The 15852-nt window shown below is 35.9% G+C and overlaps 3 protein-coding genes across 3 annotated transcripts; 2 read left to right on the top strand and 1 right to left on the bottom strand.

Annotated features, from left to right (window-relative positions):
- Positions 1-38: 38 nt before the first annotated feature.
- LOC120000101 (pyruvate dehydrogenase (acetyl-transferring) kinase, mitochondrial) lies at positions 39-3627 on the top strand. Its single transcript, XM_038847983.1, has 6 exons — positions 39-477; positions 1175-1433; positions 1553-1733; positions 2233-2380; positions 2558-2771; positions 3358-3627. Exons 1-6 carry the CDS (start codon positions 229-231, stop codon positions 3414-3416), a joined length of 1110 nt encoding a protein of 369 aa, XP_038703911.1. The 5' UTR covers positions 39-228; the 3' UTR covers positions 3417-3627.
- A 217-nt stretch (positions 3628-3844) lies between these two features.
- Positions 3845-7190, bottom strand: LOC120000111 (rRNA-processing protein fcf2-like). The gene is made up of 5 exons (XM_038847992.1): positions 6872-7190; positions 6588-6648; positions 5517-5594; positions 5253-5368; positions 3845-4565 (listed from the first exon to the last, which is right to left on the bottom strand). Exons 1-5 carry the CDS (start codon positions 7153-7155, stop codon positions 4457-4459), a joined length of 648 nt encoding a protein of 215 aa, XP_038703920.1. The 5' UTR covers positions 7156-7190; the 3' UTR covers positions 3845-4456.
- A 5555-nt stretch (positions 7191-12745) lies between these two features.
- LOC120005984 (probable GTP diphosphokinase CRSH, chloroplastic) lies at positions 12746-15833 on the top strand. Its single transcript, XM_038855888.1, has 4 exons — positions 12746-13265; positions 13678-14610; positions 14703-14987; positions 15460-15833. The coding sequence occupies exons 1-4, from the start codon at positions 12822-12824 to the stop codon at positions 15592-15594; spliced, it is 1797 nt and encodes a 598-aa protein (XP_038711816.1). The 5' UTR covers positions 12746-12821; the 3' UTR covers positions 15595-15833.
- The last annotated feature ends 19 nt before the right edge of the window (positions 15834-15852 follow it).

Raw genomic sequence — 15852 nt, 5'->3', positions numbered from 1 at the left:
ATCCCTAGCCGTTACTTTATCTTCACCGTCCGTCGTCTCCATAATCATTTGTATCATACGGTACGGATACCTCCCCAGCCAGAAGCCTGGTTAATTTCTAAGCCCCGCCCTAGTTTTCATCTGTGTGTGAATCTGGGATTGCTTTGCCAAAGCTATGTAAGTTTGGCGTTGGATTGTTGCGTAAAAGAGCCCTCCGGGCAGTTGCATGCAAATTGCGGTGGTGGAGAAATGGCGTTGAAGAAGGCATGTGAGGCGTTCTCCAAGGGGTTGATGGAGGAGGTCCACAAATGGGGATGCATGAAGCAGAACGGGGTCAGCCTCAGGTACATGATGAAGTTCGGCTCCAGGCCCACCGATAGGAATCTGCTGATTTCGGCCCAGTTTCTGCATAAGGAGCTCCCAATAAGGATCGCCCGGAGAGCTATCGAGCTTGAAAACCTCCCTTATGGATTGTCCGACAAACCTGCCGTTTTGAAGGTACTCTTTCCACTTTTTCCTTCTTTTTCTTTTTCTTATTGATTGATTGGGTCAGAGTGGATTTGTTGAATGATTTCTTAAATATCTTAGCGAAAAGGGGGAGTCGAGAAAAATTGACAAAGCTTTAAATGTGAGACGTTCTGCATGTTGGGTTTTTGAGTTTTGATTGATGATTTTATTGTAATCCATCCATCGGGATTACTGCTCTGTGATCTTTATATTAAAATGAATTTTGCTGACTGTTGAACACTGCTTTCACTGCCCCTTATTTTTTTTAAAAAAAATCTGTTATTTTAGGGTAGCTCTTTCAAACGGGTTGTTAAACGGTGTTGTTTATCCTTCCATACATGACGGTTCAACTTATCTTACTCGGAGAGGACGTAGGCACGATTTAGGATTGTACTTCTATGGACCAAAGTTGACGTTGCTTTAGCGTTCTCAAACTGTGAAGTAGACGATGCTTAGGGGTGGGTGACTTGAGTTTTCTTGTTGTGAAGGATATCCATTTAACTTTACTGGATTGTTTCATTGGTGATTACTTTTAGTTTTAGCTGTGAGGGAACTGTTGTGTGGAAGCTATTGCTGGCAAAAGGAGGTTTGAATTAATCAGTGAGTTGTTAGATGGTGAGATTGGGTTGATTTTCTTGGGTTCTCTAGGCAAGTTCTTATTGTCTTTTTATTTTTCCTAAATCTTAAGGTGCGAGATTGGTACTTGGATTCTTTCCGTGATCTGCGATCTTTTCCTGAGATCAAGAATACAAATGACGAAAACGATTTTACACAAATGATCAAGGCAATTAAGGTGAGACACAATAATGTTGTTCCCATGATGGCATTGGGTGTCCAACAGTTGAAACAAGGCATTGATCCAAAGATAGTTCATGAGGATCTTGATGAGATACATCAGTTTTTGGATCGATTTTACATGTCCAGAATCGGAATTCGTATGCTTATAGGTTAGTTCCAATATACTTTTGCCAGCTTTAAGGGTTTCTTTGTGGGTCCTGTATGTTCTTTTCGAAGGGGATTGGGCCTAAACATTCTGTTTATGCATAAAATTTTGGATTAAACTCAGGACAGCACGTGGAGTTGCACAATCCAAACCCTGCTCCTCATTGTGTGGGTTATATACATACAAAAATGTCTCCAGTAGAGGTGGCACAATGTGCCAGTGAAGATTCGCGTGCTATCTGTTGCCGAGAGTATGGCAGTGCACCTGAAGTTATAATCTTTGGGGATCCCAGTTTTACATTCCCGTAAGTCATATTTTCTACTTGGTTCTTTTATTTTCTTAGCTTTCTTTCGGATTTTAGTCCTTACATTTACTTATTCCCGCTCTCCCCTCACTCTTCTTCTTGCCTATTACTGGGAAAGTGTGCTTTGAAAATGCCATCTTCTCCAATTTTTTCTATGATTAAGGCCCTATCTAATCGATATCAGTCTGATTCTCTTAAGAGAAATATGACTGGAACTTTAACCTTCTGACCTAGAAATGACAACCCAAGCAGTGGAGAGGATTACTTTAATTTGTCTTGGAGAAATAACCTCAGATGTACTTTGTTGTTTTTTGTTTCTGTTACTTGTCTTTCCTCTTTATGTACCCCTTCAGTACCAGACTCTTTAGACTCTGTTTTTCCATGAAGTGATGTCACTTTGAAAAAAAATATATTAGTTTCAACTTAAGCAGTAAGAGAATCAGGTTTCTTCTATATTAATTATTATTTACTGTAACTTCTTTAATTTTATTGTCTACAGATATGTCCCAACGCACTTGCATCTCATGGTATTTGAGCTAGTAAAGAATTCTTTACGTGCTGTTCAAGAGCGTTTCTTAGACTCAGATAAAGTCGCACCACCTATTCGCATAGTAGTTGCTGAAGGAATTGAAGATGTTACCATCAAGGTGTTTCTTTTGCAGATTTGGAGCAGTCTACAAAATGTCTTAGTCTATTATTTTTTTCCTTGACGATTCCTTATACTTCTGGCATTGTGTCAGAGGATTTTCATCTTGCTTTTGTTAAGCATCTATATTGCACCTTTTTCATTCACTTATGACAAATTTGTTCAATCGACATTGTAGGTTTCAGATGAGGGGGGTGGCATAGCAAGGAGTGGGCTTCCCAAAATTTTCACGTACCTATATAGCACTGCTAGGAATCCACTGACTGAGAACTCGGATCTCGGAACTGGTGATGTCGTGACAATGGCAGGGTATGGATATGGGCTCCCAATAAGCCGCTTATATGCTCAGTACTTCGGAGGAGATCTCCAAATCATCTCTATGGAAGGATATGGTGAGTTGAGAGTTTTGGCCTATTATTTTCAGAATAACTGAAATATTTGTAGTTTTTGATATGAACGTAGAATATATATATATATATATATATATATAGAGGAATTCTCCTATAAGTACTTAAAGTAAGGACTTAAAATAAGTACAGCTTTTTGACCATTGATTTAAAACATGTGGGATTCAAAACAGTGGGTCCCACTAGTCATTTCACTTAAATCAATGGTCAAAAAATTGTACTTATTTTAAGTCCTTACTTTGAGTACTTATAGGAGAATTCCTCTATATATATATATTATTGATATTAATGCTAAGATCTTGACTATGTATTCACACGAATCGCTAATGAGCGTATTGTTAGTTTCAAAAGATAAAGACTCTTTTCTCTTCCATTTTACAAAAGAGGTTCTTGTATCTTCACCTTCATATGTTTTTATTGTCAACCCCTGGCATTAGGTTCATGATATTTATTTATGCATTCTATATCTCCACAGAGCCCGTGTTTCTAGATATCCTGGCTTTCTGATGAGGTATATTGTTTTATTTAACCAAAATTTTGTTGTTGCTCATGTTGATTGGCTTATTTACAGGAACTGATGCATATCTCCATTTATCTCGTTTGGGAGATTCTCAAGAACCTCTGCCATGAATTCATCCTGCAGTGCAGAGTGCAGGCAGAAAATCGGACATCCCTGAAGTTCTTCTAATCAATTAGTACATTTGTCATCAAGGTGACACGTATTTTTATCGTATTTTAGATGGACAGTTTATTGTGTTCTCTTCTATAATGTTCCATGAGTAAATAAACCGTTTGCTCACATGCTTTTGAGCCTGAGGAATCTTCCACATTTTGTCACCAATATGCATCACTATTCATCAAGCCAGGTCTATACATTTGACTCAGTAATGGGAGAGCCATAAACAATGAGTTGAGGATTATTTCCAGGGAACACAGATGAATGTCAGCTCAAATCAGATTAGAAGGCAATTATGTCATTTTCAGATATTGCTAAAGAAAGTTCTTGGTTTTTTCATCCAATACAAAACGAGGCCTGGAGAAAATTATTGAACTTACTATAAGAATGACCATCCTCGATTGTGAATGTTATCACTATAAAGCGACCAGTAACAAAGCCCAACTGACCCAACAAATTACAAACTCAAAAGACTGCACAAGTTGATTAGGGGAAATTTTTGCTTTCAGTAAACGCCTAATTTTACATAAATACAGGCAGAAATTTCCTACTAGGAGGTTTTCTTGATTCTGAATAAACGCACCGTTTTGGTGATTGCCCTTGTTCCCGTTCCACAATTCCCCTGCTGCACTGCTGAAATAACTATGAACCTTTTGTCGTTGGTGCATCCTGTGCTAGCTTTTACATCATAGCTTAGCACCCACCCACTACAAACTGAAATATAACTACCCAGATCAATCAGATGATCAAAACGAAATTTAGAAAAGGCTTAGAGAAGCTTTTCCCGCATGCCTTGCCGCCCAAATGGCAGCTACAACACCATCAAATTCTATCACTGTATCACTTAGCAAGGATGGTCTCTGACTCCACTGGAGCAAGAATAGATTGGTGTTTGTACAACCATGATACAAGGGCATATAAGCAACTTGCAAAATGTTTTATTGATGTGCTCTTCAAATGCAATAAAAGAAGGTTTAGTACACAAGCAAATGTTTTAGTGTCTTCTCTGCTTTGCACGCTTCCATGACTGCCGTCCCCTTATCTTCCATTTATCATTTCCACCAGGTCGGTTTTGCTCTTCAATCTCTCGAACCTTGCGCTTCCTGTAAAATGTTGAAAGTAAGCAACATTAACACCATCCCAAAAATCATTGATACAAATGGATCAAAACTCCGTGGCAAATATTATGAAATCACACCAGCTTGTTATTTCCAAATAAAACATGGTAGTATACTGGATCACTTAATATATGGCAAATCCAGTAATGCAAGTGATTCAATGCTCCTAGGGTGCAATAGTTCAATGACACAATTGACAAATATAATCGTTTATGAAATCATGTTTTCTCCACATTCAAGTATACAACACAGTTGAAACAAGCCGTACTTTGTTTTTGTATCTTGACCCAAGTGTTAAAAGATAACTCGTATTCTTTATTTTAATTTCAATTATATTGAATAGGCAGCTACAATCTCAAAATCGATATTCATTCTTAACATCTCGTATGAAAACAGGAAGACAAAGATGGTTTCAATGAATCCTTTTTCCCCCCAATCAACAAAGGCTGCTGAACATGCATAAACTAAAATAAGTTTTCAATTGCTCAACACGGGAGGGGATTTGAACCTGTCTTTCACCTGGTAGTTCACCTTATTTATAAAATAAAATATGTTTTGATTGTTCAGCAGAGGAGAGGATTCAAACCTGTCTTTTGGCTAGTCGTTCACTACTTCACTTCATGCATAAACTAAAATACATTGATTTGGTGAGAACTTGGTAGGAAAACCTACCTGTATTGACCAAGTGTATGGTCAGAAAGCAATGTGTCTGCTAAGGTTGCCTTCCTCTCCTTCTTGGTCAGCCTATCCGAGAAGAAATCTGATGCTGACTCTATCACTGTGCCCACCTGTTCAATCATCCGAAGAACAGGACTTTTTACCAGCTTTCAGGGCCTCAACATGCCGATGATGTGAAAGAGAAACGATATCATATATGCTTGCTACAACATCTAATGAACTATATCTTCACTGTAGCCAAAACCAGCAAAAGATTACCTGGAAATATTTAGGGAGCACTTTCGATTTTGAAACACCCTTCTTGTAGTGTCTCTTTGGATCAATCACGTCTCTTAACTGTCTCATCACCAGAAATACAATGGCAACTAGTTAAAACTTAAAACCTCCATCTTCAGGAGAAAAAATACGACAGCAACCATAAGCAATAAAAAAGATTTCATATCCAAACCTATATCAACACAGTAACTTATTTATTTTTAAAGTGAACAAAAATAACTATAAAAATTTTGGATCTGATGAGATGGTTAAGAGCTTGTAAATAATGTTGGTTTCTACACCAGATGATGAATTGCGAGGGAAATCATTGTGATTAAGAACAAGGCATCATAGTCAACTTGCAAAGAAATCCAATTTTCATGAATTGCGCATTAACCATATCCATAAGTAGAAGCAAACTGCTCTGCACCCTCGCTGGTAAACTTAGCAATAAAATAAAATAAAAAAAAAGAATGGTTGAAAAGCACAAAACTTGATAAACAATAATGGGAAATCAGATTAACAACAAGAATTCCAATATAATGTTTTATGCCCCCCAAAAGTGATTCCTTCAACATGCAAAAATAAAAGGATCACAGAAGCCTCTGTTTAAGGAGAATACATCACGGGCCTCCTCATGGCCAAGTCGGATATAAGAACACCTAATAAGATAACTTCTATGCCAACTTGAGCTCATTTTGCAATTTGCATATACTGAATAGTACTAATGATATTTTTATATTCATAAATGAGGACCATTGTACTTCAAAACACTTGTTGAATGGCTGGTTCGAAGACACTTTCTAAATTTAAGGGTAATAGAGTCAACAATAAGAAAGGGCAAGTGCTTCAGAGATGCTGCCAGGAAGCCCTAAGATACATGAGACCCCTACCAAGGACATCAATATCAAATGCTAACAGTCTGAAGTGCTTTGAGACAAGGATAACCCTCTAACGGTATGCACCCTGGTCCATTTGAAAGATGAGCCGATACATATCACCAGAACAACAGTTACCAAAAAGTATGCCGCAAAAATAAACCAGAAGGCAGAGTAATAGACGGTGATTCCATACATTCAATAACTGAAGTTCCTTCTTCAACTCCGGGGTCATGGTTGGGGCAGGCATGTCAAACCTGTTATGCATTCACAACAAACAAACACCCGCCGATCGATGAGAAGACAAAATTCGAAAAAACTGAAACTTCAATCCTCAGATATTGAAAATATCGTCCACGACACTTGATGAACCCACATCGAGATCCAAAAAAATCCATTATATTAGATAAAATTCTAAACAAATAACCAAACTTGAGCGAAAAAATGATAAACCATGTTGCTGGAATGGAGATGACGTACCAATTTTTGCCAGATGTATCTTTGACTTGCTTCCTAAGAAGCTTGTTCAACTTTCTGGGATTGTTGGGTGGGACGAAGAGCCCATCAACGAGGTCCGTATCTGGTTTATAGAGCGAACTACGCTCTGGGAGATTCTGATTGTTATCAGACAGTTTCATGGTTGCAGAAGACAGGGGAGGTAGTTTTGGCTCCCATGAAAGTCCAATAACTGGCTTATTCCCTGTCATTCTCTTCTGCGATTCAGCTTCCGATTCGAAGCTCCTCTCTACGCTTCTCCACCGCATATGAATTCCACCTTAAACCCTAATAAAACAAGGGGAAATCAAGGGAAAGGGTAATATGGTAGTTATATATTTAAGGAAGTATAAAACGGGAAAAACAGTAGAAAAAGATACATTATTGTGTTGACAAATTATCCTTAAATATATTTTTATAATACATCTAGAGTCACACACGTGATGTCATATTTTTTCCTCTCTTTTTTTCTCTCTTCTTCTCTTTCTTCTTCCTTCATGTCGATCATCGAAAATTGATCGTCCGATCATCATTTTCGATGAACAAACTATCGAAATAAAGCTCTAGGTCAGCTCGATCAAAGCCCAATCATCACTGGTCATCGATTATCACTTGATTCGTCAATAAAACTTCTTGAAATCACGGTCACCATTTGAAAAAGAGCTAAATCCGACCAATACGGCCAACTCCGATGACCATCAACACCATCAACCAACTCTACAGACCAAGACGCATCACCTTTGATGTTTTATTGTTTTTTCTTACTCTTTTTTTTTCTTCTGAAATTGGATCTGAATCTGCAGATAATATATATGTTTCAGATTTGTTCTTATATGTTATATGTTTTGAAACTTCAAACAAATAACATTTCTTTAAACACAAATAACATTTCATTAAAGACGGATAACATTTCAATAGATAACACTAGCAAGATAGATAACATTATGACATATATCAAATTAATCGAAACAGATAACATATCACTTGTAGCCTGTAACCGAAATTAGAACCAAAAAAACACATAAAATCACCATAGAAACTTTCGAAAATAATAATGTGATAACAGATCGAATAAAAACTACAAGTCCTGTGGTGAGTATGATCATATCTAAAAATTCAAACATCGAGAATATCCAAAATCAACAGGATCGCAAGGTGAATCATTATAGAAATTCAAAATTGATGCAAGATTCATATTAGAAAATCAATTTCACGAAGAAAATTGGAAAAAAAAAATATTTACTGCAACTATAATCGTGAAAGATGAGCTTTCGTAAGTGAAAGTAGAATTTTCGTAAACTTTATAATTAATTTTTAAAATTTAAATAATTAAACTGAGGTTATTTTAGTCATATAAAAAAATTGGGATATGAGTTTGTCTTTTTTGAAATAGTAGTTTAATGTACATGGATTTTATGGAATAAGACTTTTAAGAATGCCCATATTAGATCAAAGCTCTATGAAGGATTTATATTTAATTTTTCCATAAAACAAACTGCAAAATGGTACTTTTGTCCCATTTTCGTATCTAGCTTCTTTTTTTTTCCCTTTTTTTTATTCCAACTATGAAAAAAGTACCACATTTATCCCTCGAACGAATCCGATGACGCAAAAATCTATCATGGCATCCTATTGTTCGTCAGATCAAATTTCGCCGATGTGTCATATAGGTGTCACGCAAGCATTTTCCAACCTCAATCTCACTTGAAGGACGAAAATGATACTTTTCAATAGTTGAATGACGAAAATAGAAAGAAAAAAAAGTTTAGTGGCGAAAATGAAACCCACATCATAATTGAGGGATGAAAAGTATTTTTTTTACCTAAAACAAACCAAAAGGCATCCACAGTGGTAAGAGAAATATCTAGCACTCCAAAACTATTTTCTCTCCTCTTCTCTCCTGGGTGGCACAATTTAATTGGATGAATGAGTCCCATAATATACACTATTCATCAACACTCCATACTCATTTTCTCTCTTTCTTTTCATCATCTCTCTCTTCCTTTTCATCACCTCTCTTTCTTTTCATCACCTCTCTCTGCCTTTTTCATCATTTCTCTTCACTATTAATCAATTTATATACACTCCAAAGATGCAGCATGGACAAATTTTGTTAAGTTTTTAAGTGTCATTTTTCACCCATTATGTGTATGTAGCGCTTAACTTATCAAAAAAATAACAATTTAACTACTTGAAATATATTTTATTATACCCATAATGATGATATAATACTATACTTATCCAAAAAGTGTTGCTAATAATGTCAAATATAGCATCCGCTCTGAATGCTCTAATGCCCATACGCACACGAAAAGGCCCATACTCGCAGCCTCAGCGCTCACATTCACTTTCATTTTTTTAATTATCAATAAGAAGATAAAAAATTCATTAAAGACCCTACCAAGGACTAGGAGAGGTGGCCGGAATTTAAAAAAATATAGCCCAATAGATTCTTTGACCATGGTATTTATTCTATTAAAGACAACTTTAAAGTAGTTATATCATGACAACTCACCCTTATTTTAAGAATTACACAACTCAAAGAAATCTTATACCGTGCCAGACTTTTATTTTTTTTGCGCCCACAATGTATCGATTTTGAAGAATTTTTTTTATTTCCCTAATCCTAATTACTCATTCCCCTTCAAATTGCACGAAAATTGTGATTTCGATTTCTTTTTTCTTTTTTTCATCCATAAACAACGTGTTTCTCCAGTAGAATAATGTATGAGATGAGTGATGGATCTGGTGAAAGATTAGCTGAAGCCCTAGTAGACGATGATGCACCCTTAAGAATGATATGTTTATATGAATACATTCGTTAAGTGTGTGTCTTTTATTAAAAGGATAATTATCACAAAAGCTTTTAAACTTATAAAAAATGATCAATTCAGTCCTCAAGCTTTTTTTTTTCGTGTCAAATGAGCCATTCAACTTCAAACAACGGTTCACGTTAGCCATTCAACTACTTTTCCATTTAAAAATATTGATGTATACCTGAATATTTGACACTTGTCATCATTTTATTTGTCAATGCCACATGTCTGTCATGTCAATAATTATAAAACAATTATACATAATCAACTAACGGCCACGTTATCTAACGAAAAAGTGGTCGAATAACCACTTTAAACCGTTGTTTGAAGTCGAAGGGCTAATTTGACATCAAAAAAAAACAATAAGGACTCAATTTACCTTTTTTTTAAGTTCATGGGCTTCAACGATACTTATCACTTAATTGAAAAAGTGAAAGAAAACATTCGTTGTGTCTTTTTGTTGAATAATAATTAAGGACACTGAAATTTCACTTTTCTTTATAAAAATAGCGAAATTTCGCTTTTGTCTAGAAAACAGTGAAATTTCTTTTTTTTTTTTTGTACAAAAAGGGTGAGTTCGATTCTTTGTGAAAAACAATGAAATTCACAGATACATCTATATATAATACAATATACAAATCGTGAACATATACAAATTTCACTATTTTGAAAAATAATAAAATTTAAGCTTTCATAAAAATTTCACTGTTTATTACTAATTTCAGTGAAATTTGAGTTTTCATAAAAAAAATTCACTGTTTATGTAGATTTCACGATTTGTCTAAAACTTTTTGTCGGGTTCTCTAATTTTTGCCCATAATATAATATATTAATTTTTAAAGATTATTGATTATCCACAAGACTTGCACCTTTTGGTGAGAGAATACATGTTTTAAACTAAAAAATGACTCATTTCCCTTCATAACCTGACAGACATTGGTGATTAATAATACAACCATAACTTTTGCAATATATCGAAAAGTATGGGAGAGAGGCATGAAGTAGAGAAGATAGAGAGATGTGAGTTTTAGAGAGAGGAAAAAGACGAAATATGAGGTATGCGAAAAATATATTAGCAGGCATTTGGAGGGTAAAATGAGGGTGGGATGAGTGTTAGAATCATCCATTTTTCACTTCAAGACGAACGAGGTATTTTCCATAGTTGAGACACAAGATTGGGAAAAACATAGTTGCAGGACGAAAATGAAGGCAGTGTATGATTGAGTGACGAAAAATTTTATTTTACCCATCTCTTAATGGTTATTATGCAAATTATTAGGGGACCTTATATAGTCTTTCTTTCTCAAATTAAAAATTTGATTTTGAATATATTTATTTTAGTTTTTTGCTTTTTTTACTTTTATTCAATTACTATTAAACACAAGTGAATTACATAAACTTTTACACAACCATAAATATAAAAAAAAAGTTAAACTAAAAAAATTGAATTTTTTTTTAAAAAAAAAAATTAAAATAAAAAGATATCATGAAAATTGTAATATTAAAACTCTCATAGATTCATACTCACTTTTTGTTTGAGAGAAATTTTATTTACACAGCATCAAACTATTAAGTTTATGCCATCTACTTCAACCTTACAAGTTTACATTAAAATTTTATAACTTTACACCCAAAATTAAATGAGTAGAACAAAATACCCTTTACTTGTAAAATATAAAAATAAATTGCCTTTCAATTTTGCAAGGGATTCATTTCACATCCAAATTCAACCCATGCTTCAACAATTCATACCTTGATCTACTTAAAGACGGAGTGTTCTTCCCCAAGTGATCCTCCTAAGAATTGAGACAGGTGAGGCACAATTCAAACCTCTCAACATGAATGAATTAACTCAATTGGATATTATCACCTGTTATTGATTTTAATGAGCTTGATTTGTATTTTCATGTTAAATTGGGTAATTGATGTAAACAGCGAACCATGTTAGTTTTTTTTTTTTTAAATAAAAAATGGGTATAGTCCTTTGATTTTTTGTTACAAAAATCGAGATGATGTTGTTCATTATTGATAACAAAATCGGACGGTCCTGTTGATTATTGAGAATAAAATCAGGATGGTTGTGTTCTTGATTTATTTTCATTTAAGAGCATATTAAACATTTCATACCGGGATGTAAATATAAATAAAAAATCTAAAAATGATATAAACTTAACAACACTTTTACAGTGTGTAAATGAAATTTCTCTTTAATGTGTCCGCCTCACCAAACATGGGCGTCCCTCTAATGGAATTGCTGAGCGACTGCCTCTTACTTATTTTTGTAATAAAAAATTGATGTGGGTCCCATGTAACATTACAAAATTTATGAATTTTTTTTATTAAAAAAGTAGACTAACGTTTATATTAGTATTCTTTTAATTTTTTTATTTAACACTTTTATATTAATTTATTTTATTATTCTACGAAAAATTTATTTACTTAAAATTTATTTATTTTATATTATTATTCTACTTAACATTTTTTTAATAATTTGACTGAAAAAATTATTTATATTTTGTTAAAAAATTATTTTATTAATATTTGAAGATAATCATTTTAATTTTGATATAAAATATTTAATAATTTATACTTAAAATTTTTTTTTTTTTGAGTACAAATACAACATACGACACACCACCAGATCAAGCTTATGAGGCTTACAGTTGTCAACAACGCAGGAGGCTTACAGGTGTCAACAACGCAGGAGGCACATGAAAGTACAGATGTCAACAGGCCCCACGCAGGAGGCACAAATCAAGCCCACATAGGGGCAGACTAAGCCCACATACCTCCTTATAAATATTCGGAGGAGGTGAGACTAGAACCCATGACCTCAGTCAGGGACATACAAAGTCATTGCCACTCAACCAATGACTCATTTGCTTAAAATTAATTTTATTTAAAATTATATTGAATAACAAATTTAATATAAAAATCGTAAAATCTAATAAACACCTCACATTATAATTACAAACTTAAACTTAATTTTATTATAGAGTAAATCTAGCCACTCTATCAAATGCGTAAATATCATGATTTATTCATGCTTACTCAACGCTCACGCTCGCGCGCACAATCATATGACCGCGCGTGATATAATCGAAAATAACCACTAAAAGATGAGACACGTTAAGCCGTCGGCGTTATCGAAACCTCCAGCTCTCAGATTGAGCCAGCGGTTCTGCCATACCATGGAGCTCGTCGGTGCCCGAGATTTCCACCTGCTCCACAACCCAACCCAAGTAGTCCAGAACTTAAAACGTTATCCTTTATTAACACTAATCAGTCCCAGTTCCAGTCTCCCCCGAATACGGACGTCCTCCGAGAAAGCTGGTGCGGCTACGGCGCTCGAGCAGGTCGGTGGTAAGATGGTGGTGGAGCTGGTGGGGGCATTCAACGAACTTACGGAGAGGATGAATGTGTTGTCGACGAGCTCTTCCAGGATACTCTTCAAGTCACTCAAGCTGTCGATTCCGATTCTGCAGAGACTGCCTCTTGCTCCCGATGGCCGTTCTCCCCTATCCAAGGCCCTTTCCGTTGCTCTTGTCCTCGCCGATCTTCACGTACCTCTCAGATCTCGTGTTTTTATTTGCTTCTTTTGTTTCGTGAATTTCACGATAAGAAAACATGATTCGGTGGTTGCTGTCTGTTTTAGCTTAAGGAACACAATATGACAATACTATCTGAAAATAGAATGTTTTCAAGTTTCTTATAGGTATTGCTAGATTAAATCCAATGTCCTCCTAGTGACAGGTAGAAATCGAATCTTATGTAGCAGATTTGCTGGCTATTGGGTTTACACTTCAGTGTCTATATCACTCACTTCCAAGGAACAGAAATTATATTTCAAGTAATGTCAATGTCGTTTTTAGTTTGACCCAATTTCTGCCAGTTTCTCAAATGAGAATTACTATGGATTTTAATTCAAAAATCGTTCTCTCCAGCAAATCGAAATTTACCAAATGTATTTTGCAGATGGATGCAGAAGTTATTTCCGCCGGTATATTGAGAGAAGTTATGACGGCAGGTGCTTTATCCATATCTGATGTTAGAGACAGGGTAGGTACCGGAACTGCTCATCTGTTACACGAAAGCTTGCGGGTTTGGAATATTTCTTCAAAAGTTGAAGTGTTGGATGATGAGACTGCTGCTGCCTTGAGAAAGTTCTGCCTTACATACTATGACATCAGGGCTGTCATTCTTGACCTGGCTCTCAAGCTTGATATGATGAGACATTTGGATTATTTACCGAGATATAAACAGCAAATGTTGTCTCTTGAGGTTTTGAAGATACATGCTCCTTTAGCTCATGCGGTGGGAACCCATTACTTGTCGCTGGAGATGGAGGATCTCTCATTTCGCTATTTGTTCCCATACTCATACCTTTACGTGGATGCATGGTTACGGAGCCATGAGACAGGTGGTAAACCTTTGATTGATATATACAGGGACCAGTTGCTTCATTCTTTGAAGAATGATCCCATCTTTGTGGAAATGGTGGATGATGTCTCAGTCAAAGGTCGCTACAAAAGCAGGTATAGCATCATGAAGAAGCTCTTGAAAGATGGTAGGAAGACGGAAGAGGTAAATGATGTTCTTGGTTTACGGGTCATATTGAAGCCTAGGACTGGAGTGGATATGGCTGAACTAGGTGAGCAATCCTGCTACAGAGTACGTGAAATTGTTCAATCTTTATGGAAAGAAATGCCTCACAGGACAAAAGATTATATTGCCATGCCCAAAGCAAATGGTTATAGAAGTTTACATATGGCAGTTGATGTCAGTGAGAATGGCAAGAGTAGACCACTGATGGAAATACAGATACGGACTATAGATATGGACTTGTTGGCAGCCGGTGGAACGGCATCCCATTCATTGTACAAGGGTGGCCTTACTGATCCTGAAGAGGTCAGTTGCCAATTATGCAATTTACTCTGGAAAAATGTGTTACTTTTCACTGCAGATTTTAGAAATATATTAAGCTTTCTGTTGATGCTCAGGCAAAGAGGCTGAAGGCCATAATGTTGGCTGCAGCTGAACTTGCAGCATTGCGTCTAAGAGATTTTCCATCCACAAACGCCACATGTGTTGGGATTGACCAGAGAGATCGAGTATTCCGCCTTCTTGACAAGAATGGTGATGGTAGGATCAGCATTGAGGAACTTATGGAAGTCATGGAGGAACTAGGTGCCCCTGGGGAAGATGCTCAGGAGATGATGCAACTCATTGATTCAAACAGTGATGGTTCTTTGAGCACCGATGAGTTTGATTTGTTTCAAAAGCAGGTAATATTTATATTTATCCCCATAATGATGCCATGATGGCACTGGTTATATTATTGCCTTTTTCAAATTAATGCTTAAGAGGTACTGAGATGTTGGATTAGTATTATGATGAGTGATGACATGTGGCCAAACACTATTAGCCAATTATTTGGGGTTTGTAGAATACTGATATTTGATTCTCATAGTTGGACCATTGTGTTCACTCGACAGTGCTAGCATTCTTACGGCAGGGCGATGCATTTAAGATTTTAGACGTTTTCTTCTTGTTTCTGTTTAGTAAATTCAATCTGGAGCTGCCTGGGTGGCCTCCTGCCCCTGTAAATCTTGACCAAATTGGTTCTGCTTAGTAATGTGGATTTAATGCTGTATATTTGACAACCTCAATTATGATTACATTTCTCCTATAGGTTTCCAACTGATGAGATTGCAAGATAATATTAGTTTGGACTAAACTTTCCGTGTGTTGTTGTAGGTCGAGTTTATGCGCGGTTTGGAGGCCAGAGATGATCAGTACAGGACCATGTTGGATGAGAAGCTTCACATAGCAGACAACAGTGGCTTGATTCAGGTATATAGCAGAGAGCTTGGCAACAGGCTTGCAAGTTAGCCCATGCTCTCACTTAATTGACCAGGTTAGGAAAATAGGAACTTGAATGTTTCAGAAGTTTTCCTGTGGATATCAGTTCTTTGTATAGCTGATTCAGATATACAGTATCATTGTTGGAAGATAAGATTATAGTAAATCTTCTTAATGTAGTTTATGTGTCTTGCTGATGTTAAGCAAAAGATATGGCATTCATAGGAAGGCCATGGGCAATATAGATGATGGTGAAGGTGGGTTGCACACACGTCGTTAATGTCAATT

Source organism: Tripterygium wilfordii, chromosome 1 (assembly GCF_013401445.1).
Source record: "Tripterygium wilfordii isolate XIE 37 chromosome 1, ASM1340144v1, whole genome shotgun sequence".
NCBI classification, from domain to species: Eukaryota; Viridiplantae; Streptophyta; class Magnoliopsida; order Celastrales; family Celastraceae; genus Tripterygium; species Tripterygium wilfordii.
This window is presented reverse-complemented; position numbering and strand designations above follow the sequence as displayed.

What these genes read in the sequence shown, in the direction of transcription:
- LOC120000101 (XM_038847983.1), top strand. Translation starts at nt 229, where the DNA reads ATGGCGTTGAAGAAGGCATGTGAGGCGTTCTCCAAGGGGTTGATGGAG. An exon ending in ACAAACCTGCCGTTTTGAAG is followed by an intron (nt 478 to 1,174) that starts GTACTCTTTCCA and finishes CTAAATCTTAAG; the next exon opens with GTGCGAGATTGGTACTTGGA. An exon ending in CATCTCTATGGAAGGATATG is followed by an intron (nt 2,772 to 3,357) that starts GTGAGTTGAGAG and finishes GCTTATTTACAG; the next exon opens with GAACTGATGCATATCTCCAT.
- LOC120000111 (XM_038847992.1), bottom strand. Translation starts at nt 7,155, where the DNA reads ATGCGGTGGAGAAGCGTAGAGAGGAGCTTCGAATCGGAAGCTGAATCG. An exon ending in TGCTCCCTAAATATTTCCAG is followed by an intron (nt 5,369 to 5,516) that starts GTAATCTTTTGC and finishes ATGATTGAACAG; the next exon opens with GTGGGCACAGTGATAGAGTC. An exon ending in CATACACTTGGTCAATACAG is followed by an intron (nt 4,566 to 5,252) that starts GTAGGTTTTCCT and finishes AACATTTTACAG; the next exon opens with GAAGCGCAAGGTTCGAGAGA.
- LOC120005984 (XM_038855888.1), top strand. Translation starts at nt 12,822, where the DNA reads ATGAGACACGTTAAGCCGTCGGCGTTATCGAAACCTCCAGCTCTCAGA. An exon ending in TTGTCCTCGCCGATCTTCAC is followed by an intron (nt 13,266 to 13,677) that starts GTACCTCTCAGA and finishes TGTATTTTGCAG; the next exon opens with ATGGATGCAGAAGTTATTTC. An exon ending in TTGATTTGTTTCAAAAGCAG is followed by an intron (nt 14,988 to 15,459) that starts GTAATATTTATA and finishes GTGTTGTTGTAG; the next exon opens with GTCGAGTTTATGCGCGGTTT.